Genomic DNA, 13,389 nt, shown 5'->3' on the forward strand with positions numbered 1-13,389 from the left:
GTAATTATAAAATTATAAAAATGTTTAAACGTTTAAATCCGGAAGTCTTGTATATGACTTAAAAGTCGGTTTGATGACGAAAACAATACCTGGACGCCTTTTTTCGTTTTTCTCCAAGAATAACGTCGGTCAAAATTTTATAGCTTTTACCGATCCTAAAATTTAAAAAAAAATTAAAGAAGATATCATTGGTATATCTGAATGGACTTGGATTTGTCTCAGAATTTTATTCTTCAATCAACCATGGCCAGGTATACCTTTGAATGCTAAAAGTCAAATAAAAGGTCGAAAGAATACTATCTCGATTCTTATCTATTTTTTTATATTATCTCAATTCATTATGGGAAAAAATAATATTAAATTGTCAGATGAAAATGTAATTTAAAATGATCAAAACGAAAAAGAAAGAAATATATATATATATATATATACATATAAAGAATAGGAAGTAATGGGCTAACAAATAGAGGAAAATGACTTCAAAAACTAAAGAGAATAGAATTGAAGAACGTTAATTAATATAGAAATGCACTTACATGATATCAATATAAAAGGCTTTTAAAAATCATCTGACAAAAAAAAGTTGCATTTAATTATGATACGAATATAAAAGGAAACCAGGTGCATTACACGAGGAATCATTTATCTCTATTCTATTTATAATTCAAATTATCTCCCCTGGCTTACAAACATTAAATCAAGTGATCATTTACCTTCCTTTTCCAAAGAAATGTTCTAATAAAATTAACGGTACAAATTTTCTTGCACATGTTGCACCAGATGCGCATTTCGACAATACATGTCTCTTCAGTGATGCTCGTGGCCAAAATAAACCTCATAAAAAACGTCAAAACTTCAAACGCATTAATGAAATAGAACAAACCCTACAAGAAGTCGTCGAAAATATTAAACGAATCTGCACGAACAGAAATGAAAATTTAACGGCAAAAATTTTCTTGCACCAGATGCGCATTTCGACAATACATGTCTCTTCAGTGATGCTCGTGGCCAAAATAAAACTCATAAAAAACGTCAAAACTTCAAACGCATTAATGAAATAGAACAAACCCTACAGGAAGTCGTCGAAAATATTAAACGAATCTGCACGAACAGGAATGAAAATTTAAAATCTATAGAAAACAAGAAAAGAGAAATTGAAGCAGAAATAAAACAAACCGAGACAAATTTTAATCACTACCTTGATAAACTTCAGGATAACTTGATTAAAAAACTAATTAGCGTTGAACAACACGAAAAAAGCAAAATAGAAAAAATGCTGACTACTCTGAAAGAGAAGGAAAAACAGATCACCGAAGTACAAGAAAACTTTGACAGTATTAAACAACATGCGTCCGAACTTCAAATATTTTTAACCATAAAAGTTATCGAAAAAGATATTGCACTCGATGAACAATTTATTTACTCGATTGCCACAAGTGACTCCACATATCAAGTCAATATTTCATTTCAGATTAACAAGTCTTTACATCAAATCACTGACAGCGTTCAGAAGTTTGGAGATATTAATTTCTGTTCTGATCCATGTGATTATTCCATTCAGAAATGGAAGGACAGAGAAGCCCAGATTATGGTAACTTTTTCAACCAGAAACATCGACAACCTGACTCTGACACTACGGAAACGTATCAGTACAATTTTTCAAAAAAATCAAAGGTTGTTAACTTCTTCCTGGTGATAGGATGGCATTCTCTTCTTATCATAACGATACAATAATAGTACTCAAGTCTGACGGATCGAAAGATTTCGAAATAAAGAACATTGGTCCAACGTTTAATGTGGTGTTTATTGGTAATGATTCTATTGCTGTAACTTCCGGTGATTCAAATCAGATTAATACAATCGACGTAAAAAAGCAGAAACTGAAAAACTCTATAAAAGTGGATTCATACAATGGTGGGATAGTTTACAACGATGGACATTTGATTTATTGCGCTATGGCGGAAGGAATACAGATGATCAGTCTGAATGACGAAACCATTACCAATCTTTGCAATACCAAAATCCCAGATTATGCGTACGTTACAACATTCGATGACAAACTGTTCTACACAAACTGTAACAATAACAGTGTAACCTGCTGTGATGACCAGGGTAACATACTGTTAACGTTCCGTGATTAAAGTGTTCTGACGATGCCGTTCGGTATCTCTGTAGACAATGATAGTAACTTGTATGTGGCGGCGAGTAGTTCTTGCCATGTGACAATAAGTTGTTAGTAGCTAATGATTCCAATGAAGCATGTTTGTATGATGTTAAATGATAGGAAATGCATATTGGTTTTTCCAGAATTCAAATTCAAATTACATTCTTTACCATTTTGTTGATTAGATGTGTTAAATGATAACAAATGAATAAATTTGAGTAAACTCATCTCAAACTGAAATTTCATATAATTCAAACAGCTCTGTTTTAGAGATTTTATTGTTGACATCATGTGAGATATGAGACAAATAAAAATTCATATACGGCAACCTGGATACATAAATTTTTTTCGCGCTTAATGAGAAAAGTCAGATTGTGGATCGATAAAAACTTTGCAACCTTGATTCATATCGATATCAACCATGTTAACGTATACAGATCATTGCCAATAATGTTTGTATTACATTTGTACCAATACAATTAACTGCATTCAATTCTGATTGCATTATTAATGGTTAATTAGACGAGCAATGGTTTAATAGGAACAAACTAATTATCCCGAATCAGGAGCCTATGATCCGGTGGTGAATCTATTTTATACGTTTTTTGTTTTTTGTTCGGTTTTTAATCGGGCTTGATTTCTTTTTACTTTGACCCGAATTAATATTGATATTTTCCTATTCTTGAGATGTTCTAATATAAAAAAATTAAATTTATAAAACTACGAAATACTTACGTTCATTCACTTCCAGTGAAAGATTGCCGTAGCCCTTTTTTTTATTTTAAAAACCAACAGATTTGTTTGTTGGTTTGTTATGTTCTTCAACTTTGTCTTACGTTCATCGCTGAAGTCCGAACCATTTATGGTTGCTTAAATCAACGTGATGGAGACTATGTTGAATAGTTTTCTCATTGCAATCATCACATATATTATATGAAAATACATATCGAACGACTTTTCGTTACATCAGTTCTTCAAGGCATCCAGCGCTGTTTTGTTAGTATAAAAAAACTCTAAACAAAATTGCAAACGAATAGAATTATTGATTCTTCTCTAGTCAATGATATGCATTCGATATTTTCAAACAGTAGACAGTCATCATAATATTATAATGACTACATACTAGTATCAGCTTGAAGCCTCATATGATCAATCGACCATTCCCGCTATTTATATGCTACCTTAAATATACACCAAATTAATACACGGTCGAATATCGTTTCATCTTGACATCTAGTATGTTTTAAGCAGTATTTCATCGTTCCTTTTAACTGTAAAAATGAGAATAACTTGAGGGATTGCAAATAGGACATCAGTCTGTAGAAAAAGGTGTAAAACACTATAAATAGATATACGAAGATGTGGAATGTGTGCCAATGAGACAACTCTCCATTTAAGTAACAATTTATAAAAGTAAACCATGATAGGTCAAGGTACGGCCTTCAACACAGAGCCGTGACTCACGCCAATTAACAAGCAATAAAAGGTCCAAAAATGACTAGTGTAAAACTATTCAAATAGGAAAACCAACGATCTAAACCATATAAAAACGAGAAAAAGAAACACTTATGAACCACAAAAAAAACCAGACGACAACCACTGAACATCAGATTCCTGACTTAGGATAGGTGCAAACAATTGCAGCGAGATTAACGTTTTAATGGCACCAAACCTTCTCATTTTTCTGAAACAATAGTATAACATTACAACACAGATAGACACATTATTATTATCAATTGGAAGACTTAACTCAATTGAAAAAACATAGTAACGCATTTAACCGACAACCTTCCACAAAAATAGTAAGCTATTTAGGTCCGGCATTTACAACATGAGAAATGAAATGAAAAAGGAAGAAACAATTGATGCATAAAACAATCAACGAAACACAAATCTGACAGAGAGCCACCTCACTGCTAACAGAAAAGAAATATACATGTATATCGCGTGCTGTATAAAGCAATTTGAACACCCTTTCATACGTCTTACCGTCCGTTAGTAAGTCTTGTCTGCAACTGCTTCCTGTGCAGAATATTGTGTTTATGACCAAACTAAATAATAAACAAAAACTCTTTTGCAAAAATGTTATTTTACCCTCATCACTTCTGAATATACACTATATATGTTAGAATTCGCTTGCGTCATATTCAAATTAATAATTTAATATGATTATTTGTTGTACTTGTAGTTGTATTGCCCAAAGGTCTCCATTGGTCACTGATGGAACTTTTGCAAAGTTTAAAAATGCGTAGACGTAAAATGTCTCCCTCAGCGTTAATTTGTTTCACTTGTATTTATAACTACTTGATAGATGTAGTAAATTTAAACTTTGGCGAAATAAAGTGCCAGTGACATGAAACATAATATAAATATCTGTAGTTTACACCTTTATTTTCAGGCTTTAAAGAAGGTGGATCCATGTGTTTTACCAATTTAACTCTATATATATATATTTTTTGTATAAATGATTATACGAAAAGGAATAAATCATAGGATGGATTGATGAAAAATGGGACATACGATATTAAACAGAAACCAGGTTAATCAGCTATGTGATACAGATAATTCATTTGTGACTTGATGAATATTTACAACATTATTCTATATATTTATGGAATTATCTCCCCTGGCTTACACACATTAAATCATGTGACCATTTACCTTCCTTTTCCACAGAAATGTTCTATTCATAAGACTAAATTAGGTATGTAATTTTATCGTTTTATCTCTATATTATACACAGACATCCATACAAACACACATACTTTAACTGTGTATTAGGCTTTTTTTTTATACTTTTTTATTTTATTTTGATCGACTTTCGTTTCAGTTGTTTTATGAGATATGTTAGAACACGTTAAATGTCTTACTAATTATGCCTATTTCAACTATGTTTCTATTGTGTGCCTTGAGTTATGTGGAGTTTTGTCTTTACTGTTTCCGCGTAATGCGTTGTTGCGGACATAGAAATATTGGGCGTCCTTCAATACCGTCCCTCCGTCCGCACATCTGTCCGTCCGGTCTTGTTTAATAGCGCGATCTTACTAATATCTACAATTCTTGCCAATTTTTTTATAAAACTTATAACATAGGTTTACATCAACAATGTATTCGACTATATAGTTCGATAAGCAGTTCTGATCATGTATTTATAAAAGAGATATAATGTTTATAAGCCATTTAGAATCATTAATTGGAACATCGCATTGTCAGCGCAATCATTTGTACAATTTGTGACACAATGTTATAAAACTTATACAATAGGTTGTATTATTAAAATCTAATACGAGTGCAAAAATCAATGCCAATCAATATTTTTTCATAGACGTGTTACGAAAATGTATATACTCGATCGACACTGAGGTTGACAAATTAGACTTTAAATGCCGGTATCGGATCAAAGCAAACAAGTTATTTAAAGATTTAAATTACCTGTGTACCAATTGAATCATTGTGTTAAACTGCATAGTAATGATGTCCGCTTATATTTTTCTTCAATAACAAACGTCTTTTAAAAAAAAAACCTTTATCACAGCTAATATCCTGTTGAATATTCCTTAAGGAACAAATATGATACAATAATTCTTCCGTGAAGAATACAAATGATATACCCCGCTTAACTTTTGAAAAAAAGGAGAAAAGGGGGGCTATATATTTTTTTATTAACCTAGGAACAGTGTATCCAATTTCACTTTATATGGAATACAATTCCTTGGATTGTTTCTTTTGCGGACTAGTATATACTACTCTGTTTGATACCTACTAAGAAAAAGATTGATTTCTTTTATATTATTTTCATGTCAAATGTGACCGGTTTGATCCGACAACACCTTATATATATTCCTGCAAAGTTTCGAAATATTCCGCTTTGTAGTTTCTGAGGTACGAATTATGCCCCATGGGAAAAACATTATAACGGAAAATTGCACTACATTTTCTTTGAAGCATTCAACTATCTAAGATTATTATAGAAAAGTTTTTACAAGGACAATAACCGAAAAAGAAGTTTTTTTGAAATTGTCCTTGTACCTTAACAGATAAGAAGAACCGTTCAACGCGGAGGACATGTTATGTATGCCATTTTCTGAACATTAGCCTGTAAAAATATATAATGATATTGAATTTAAATGAAACTTTAACTTTATACTAATATTAAAGGCCTTAAAGATAAAATTAAATTATAACCTTTAAAGTATGCGAGACATTTCACCATATATTAGATAAAATTGAGAATGGAAATGGGGAATGTGTCAAAGAGACAACAACCCGACCATAGACAAAAACACAACAGTATTCATGTAAGTACATGCAATCTATTTTAGGATTATGGCCACCAATTGGGGTATTTGTGGTATTTGTGAAAACCTTCAGTTTACCAAACCTTCAGTAGTATGGTGTTCCGAATGTGACGAAGGACTATGTGGAGATTGTAAGAAACATCACGCAGTTTCCAAGGCATCAAAAAACCATGAAACCGTTTCTATCGCCAAATACAAAAACTTACCCACCGAAGTCCTGCAAATCTCTCAGACCTGCAAACTTCATAATGAGAAATACGAGCTGTTTTGCGCAAAACACGATTGTCCTTGCTGTAAGAAATGTGTGAAATCTCACAACGATTGTAAAGGTTTAACTGACATAAATGAACTCATAAAAAATGTAAAAACTTCAAGCGCATTTAATGAAATCGAACAAACCCTGCAGGAAGTCGTCGAGAATATAAAACGACTAAGCACAAACAGGAATGAAAATTTAAAATCTATAGAAAACAAGAAAAGAGAAATTGAAGCAGCAATAAAACAAACCAGGATAAAAGTTAATTGTCACCTTGATAAACTTCAGGATGATTTGATTAAAGAACTAATGACAGTTGAACAAAGAGAAAAAAGCAAAATAGAAAAATTGTTAACTTCTCTAAAAAAGAAGGAAAATGAGATCGCTGAAGTACAAGAAAACTTTGCCAGTATTAAAAATCATGCGTCAGAACTTCAAACATTTTTTACAATGAAAGATATCGAAAAAGATATTATAGGCGAAGAAAAATTTATCAAATCGATTGCCACAAGTGACTCCACAAATCAAGTCAATATTTCATGTCAGATTAACAAGTATTTACAGCAAATAACAGCCACCATGCAGAAGTTTGGAGAAATTAATGTTAGTTCTGATCCATGTGATTTTACCATTCAGAAACGAAAGGACAGACAAGCCCAGATTATGGTCACTCTTCCAACCAGAGATATCGATAACCTGACTCTGACATTACAGAAACGTATCAAGCCAAAGTTGTCAAATATCTTTGGTTGTTCATTGCTTCCTGGTGATCGGATGGTATTTTCCTCTTATATGGGCAGTGAATTAACAGTAACAAAGTCTGACGGATCAAAAGATTTTGAGATAAAGAACATTGGTCCAACTCTTGATGTGGTATTTAGTGGTGATGATTCTATTGCTGTAACTTCCGGCAATTCAAATCAGATTAATATTATCGACTTAAAGAAGAAATCAAAGACGAAATCAATAATAGTCGATTCATATAATGATGGAGTAGCATACAAAGATGGATATTTAATATATTGTGCCAGAGAGAAAGGAATACAGATGATCAGTCTGAATGACGAAACAATTACCAATGTTAACAATACCAATCTGTCAGGTCTTGCGTACGTTACAACATTCGGTGACAAATTGTTCTACACAAATTCCAATGACAGCGTAACCTGCTGTGATTACCATGGTCTCATACTGTGGACGTTCTGTGATAAAAGTGTTGTGCGCTTTCTACAAGGTGTCTCTGTAGACAATGATGGCAACGTGTATGTAGTGGGATGTAATACTAGCAATGTGGTTGTTATCTCTGCTGATGGACAACGCTACAGACAACTCTTATCAAGTGAAGATGGACTGAGCTTCCCACAGGCTCTACATTATGACACGTCTACCAATGAATTGTTAGTTACAAATTCATCCAATGAAGCCTTTCTGTATGATGTTAAATAATAATTCATGAAGATTGACTTTTTCAACCTTATTCAACATTTTCTTGATCTCGATTACAAATATTATTTTAATTAAATTATATAAAAGTTTTGTGATCTAATTAAGAGCTTTTTAAAATTAATTTATAGCGTTATTAACTGACAATTTCTGTATTGGCCCTGTTATAGATTTGAGGTGAGCTGTATTGGACCCGAGACTCGACGACATGCTATCGAGATTATACAGAAAAATTAAACTTTTAAGGATTCATTATTATTCGTGGGGTACAAGTTTTAGTGGATTTCGTTGATAAATACCACAAATTAAAGTTATGAGACAGCAATTCATCTAAAAGTTGATCTAAGGACAGTTCCATATGAATGATAGAAAATGTGTGTGAAATGCGTTACACATATATATACGAGACAACAACCTAATGACAAAATTAACATGAGACTTTCAATTTAAGTAAAGAAGATGTTGGTATTACGTATAGGCAGTTAGAAATGACAAAATAATAAAACTAATCAATACAAAACTGCGTTGTATGATATCGAGAAGGATTTTCGGTCATAATTGTCAATACGGAGCTTCGGTCATGATTATCAATAAGAAGATTCGGGCATGATTATCAATGAGGAGATTCTGACATATTTGGCAATAAGGAAGATAGAGAAGATGTTGGTACAGTACTTGCAACCTTAGGCGTTACTGTTTGACGTGAACTTGACTGATCGGTGAATGATCGGTGACGGATGTTTGACTGATCGATGAGTGATCGGTGATCGATGACCCATAGGATCCGTCAGATAATTCAAATAACCTATGTGAGAGTTACCGTGACAACGGTCATCGATCGATCAGTAAATCAAATTTATACACGGATCGGACGGATACGTATATATTTCAAATTCTTATGTAAACCGAACTCAACAGTGTTTACAATCCATGAACGCGGACCTCGACGAAGACACCATAATTTACACGTTAATTTGTCATAAAATTGGTTGCAATAAAAAAGTAAAAATAGTATAACAGTATAAGATGCTTAATTAAAGCGTTAAATTGTTTGTGTTGATTAATAGTTTTGTATTAGATATTGTAAACATCAGAGATATATATAATACATAATTGAATTATATGTCTCAGTTAACATGAACTTTTTCCTACGAAAATGCCGGTAATTTTCCGCCATTGGAGTTTTGAACGTTTTATAGTTTAGAAAACGTCGTTTTTCATAAAATTGAAAGAATGTAAGAGAAATCATTAAAAAAATTTTGGCATTGTTAAAAACTACCAAAAATTTATCTCCTTTTTATTTAAAAAATGACACTATTTTTTTTAAATCAGTTATTTCAAACAACTCGACATAAGTCTTTTAATTAGAATTGAGATATGATAAGAATTCTCAGATCCGGACATCCTGGCATTTACATTTGTCAGGAGGTGATGAAATCCGGAATCCTCTAGATTTTTCATCTATTTGAAGGGGATAACTGATCATTTAAATTGCCGATTATTTTTTAACCAGAGGTTATAGTATGTTAAAAATCAAAATGGAGATAGTATATAGTGTCTTTAACAATATTAAAAGAGTAAAATTACTATATTCAACTGGTTATGATATATATCAATTAAATTAATTTGCCATAAGTCTATGGAAAATCTAGAGGAATCTTATCTGCATCACCTATCAACATTGTTTACATAACAAAAATGCTAATCATTGATTGGTCAGTTACATGTTGTGATGTCACTGCAGATCTGAGAATTAAAATACTTAAACTTTTATTTGTGTGGAATAAGAATGTCGTTATTGCTTTATGTTGATACAAATTATTAACCGCCATATGATTTCAGTACTTTTTGTTCATCAGGATTGATTGTTCTTCATAAATTATGGTATTAAATTTTTGAACGCGTTGCCTAAAATGCAAATATTTTTTTCTGATATTTGAAAATATTGTAACTTCAATTGCAATCAGTTGTTATAAATTCCTTTTTATGACTAATTTTGTATAGAATTTGAATATTTGAAGAATAAGTATCTGTTTACTTTTGATTTTGTTGATCCAGAATGCAATAATTTCTTCATTTGAATGGAAATTATTGACCACAATTTGATTTTTTTACTGTATATAGTTTGAAATTGGTAGTTTTTTCATAAAATTAAAAGAATGTCAAAGAAATCATATTAAAATTTTATTTGCATTATTTAAAATACCCAAAATCATTCTTCTTTTTATTAAAAATGATACCATTTTATTTGAAATCAGTTATTTTTAACTTCTCAAGACAAATCTTTTAATTGGAATAGGATATAATAAGATTTAAAATACTGTAACTTTTATTTTTGTGGAATAGGAATGCAGATATTACTTTATTTTAATACAAATTATTAGCCGCCAAATGATTTCAGTACTTTTTGTACATCAGAATTGTCTGTTCTTCATAAATTATGTTTACTTTAAGGAAAAAGATATTAAACTTTTGTACGCGTTGCGTAAATTGAAAATATTTATTCTCATATTTGAAAATATTTTAACTTCAATTGCAATTAGTTGCTATAAATTCCTTTTTATGACTAATGTTGTATAAAATGTGAACATTTGAAGGATAAGTATCTGTTTACTTTTGATTTTGTTGAACCAAAATGCAATAATTTCTTCATTTGAATGGAAATTATTGACCACAACTTGATTTTTTTACTGTATATAGTTTAAAATTGGTAGTTTTTTCATAACATTAAAAGAATGTCAGAGAAATCATATTAAAATTTTATTTGCATTATTTTAAGTATCCAAAATTGTTCTTCTTTTTATTGAAAATGATACTATTTTATTTGAAATCAGTTATTTTTAACATCTCGAGACAAGTCTTTTAATCAGAATTTAGATACAATAAGATTTAAAATAGTTTAACTTTCATTTTTGTAAAAAAGGAATGCAGATATTACTTTATTTTGTTACAAATTATTAACCGCCATATTTTTTCAGTACTTTTTGTACATCAGGATTGTCTGTTCTTCATAAAATATACTTTTTTTAAGGAAAAAGATACTACATTTTTTGTACGCGTTGCCTAAAATGCAAATGTTTCTTCATTTTACTGAAATTATTGACCGCAATTGGATTTTTGTACTTTTTATAGTTTAAAGTTGGTTGTTTTTCATAGATTTACAAGAATGTCAGAAAAATCATACTAAAATCTTGTTCTGAATTGTTCAAAATTACCAAAACTATTTTTGATTTTATTAAGAATGATACTTTTTTATTGGAAATCAGTTATTTTGAAATCTCAAGATGTCTTTTAATTAGAATTGAGATATAATAAGAATTAAAATACTTAAATTTTTATTTTTGTGGAATAAGAATGCAGTTATTGCTTTATTTTGATAAAAATTATTAACCGCCATATGATTTCAGTACTTTTTGTTCATCAAGATTGATTGTTCTTCATAAATTATGTTTACTCAAACATGTCTAAGGAAAAAGATATTAAATTTTTGTACGTGTTGCGTAAATTGCAAATATTTCTTCTCATATTTGAAAATATTGTAACTTCAATTGCAATTAGTTGCTATAAATTCCTTTTTATGACTAATTTTGTATAAAATGTGAACATTTGAAGGATAAGTATCTGTTTACTTTTGATTTTGTTGATCCAGAATGCAATAATTTCTTCATTTGAATGGAAATTATTGACCACAATTTGATTTTTTTACTGTATATTGTTTAAAATTGGTAGTTTTTTCATAAAATTAAAAGAATGTCAGAGAAATCATACTTAAATTTTATTTGCATTATTTAAAATATCCAAAATTGTTCTTCTTTTTATTGAAAATGATACTATTTTATTTGAAATCAGTAATTTTTAACATCTCGAGACAAGTCTTTTAATCAGAATTTAGATACAATAAGATTTAAAATAGTTTAATTTTCATTATTTTTGAAATAGGAATGCAGATATTACTTTATTTTGATACAGATTATTAACCTCCATATTTTTCAGTATTTTTTGTTCATCAGGATTGTCTGTTCTTCATAAAATATGCTTTCTTTAAGGAAAAAGATACTAAATTTTCATACGCGTTGCCTAAAATGCAAATATTTCTTCATTTTACTGAAATTATTGACCGCAATTGTATTTTTGTACTTTTTATAGTTTAAAGTAGGTTGTTCCTCATAGATCATAAGATTTAAAATAGTTTAACTTTCATTTTTGTGAAATAGGAATGCAGATATTACTTTATTTTGATAGAAATTATTAACCGCCATATGATTTTAGTACTTTTGGCCCTGTTATAGATTTGAGATGAGCTGTATTGGACCCGAGACTCGACGACATGTTATCGAGATTGTACAGAAAATTTAAACTTCTAAGGATTCATTATTATTCGTAGGGTACAAGTTTTAGTGGATTTCGTTGGTATAGATATACCACACATTAAAGTAATTAGACAGCAATTCATCTAAAAGTTGATCTAAGGACAGTTCCATATGAATGATAGAAAATGTGTGTGAAATGCGTTACACATATATATACGAGACAACAACCTAATGACAAAATTAACATGAGACTTTCAATTTAAGTAAAGAAGATGTTGGTATTACGTATAGGCACTTAGAAATGACAAAATAATAAAACTAATCAATACAAAACTGCGTTGTATGATATCGAGAAGGATTTTCGGTCATAATTGTCAATACGGAGCTTCGGTCATGATTATCAATAAGAAGATTCGGGCATGATTATCAATGAGGAGATTCTGACATATTTGGCAATAAGGAAGATAGAGAAGATGTTGTTACATGTAGTATATGAGACAGTTATGTAATGCAAAAATAAGAAAAATAATCAGTACGCATTAAATACGTTTTTATGATTATCAATAAGGAAATTCGGTCATGATTGTCAATACAGAAATTTGGTCGTGATTTTCAATAAGGAGATTAGGTCATGATTGTCAATAAGGAATTCGGTCATGGTTATCAATAAGGAGATGTTGACATGATTGTCAATAAGGAGATTTGAACATGATTGTCAATAAGGAAATTCGATCATGATTGTCAATAAGGAGATTTGGACATGATTGTCGGTAAGGAGATTCGGTCCTGATTGTCAATGAGGATATTCGATCATGATTATCAATAAGGAAATTTTTCAATAAGACGACGTTCTAAGAGTTTCAAAGAGAAGATGTGGTATGATTGTCAATAGAAAGATGTGGTATGATTGTCAATAAT

General features: G+C 30.5%; 1 protein-coding gene across 5 annotated transcripts; it reads left to right on the forward strand.

Moving 5' to 3' along the window:
* Nucleotides 1-687: 687 nt before the first annotated feature.
* Nucleotides 688-13,015, forward strand: LOC139491488 (uncharacterized protein PF3D7_1120000-like). 5 transcript variants are annotated; one of them, XR_011656559.1, is made up of 3 exons: nt 688-750; nt 6,487-8,338; nt 12,458-13,015. XR_011656559.1 is itself a non-coding variant. In XM_071279203.1 (2 exons), the coding sequence occupies exon 2, from the start codon at nt 6,491-6,493 to the stop codon at nt 8,162-8,164; it is 1,674 nt and encodes a 557-aa protein (XP_071135304.1). In that variant the 5' UTR covers nt 688-750; nt 6,487-6,490; the 3' UTR covers nt 8,165-9,213. The 5 variants fall into 5 exon arrangements, 2 of the variants coding, with proteins under 2 accessions (XP_071135304.1, XP_071135303.1); XR_011656557.1 differs by lacking the exon at nt 688-750 and adding an exon at nt 4,733-4,868 and having other exon boundaries at nt 6,487-8,427; nt 12,546-13,015; XR_011656558.1 differs by lacking the exon at nt 688-750 and adding an exon at nt 4,733-4,868.
* Nucleotides 13,016-13,389: the final 374 nt, after the last annotated feature.

This window comes from Mytilus edulis, chromosome 10 (assembly GCF_963676685.1).
Source record: "Mytilus edulis chromosome 10, xbMytEdul2.2, whole genome shotgun sequence".
Lineage (NCBI taxonomy): Eukaryota > Metazoa > Mollusca > Bivalvia > Mytilida > Mytilidae > Mytilus > Mytilus edulis.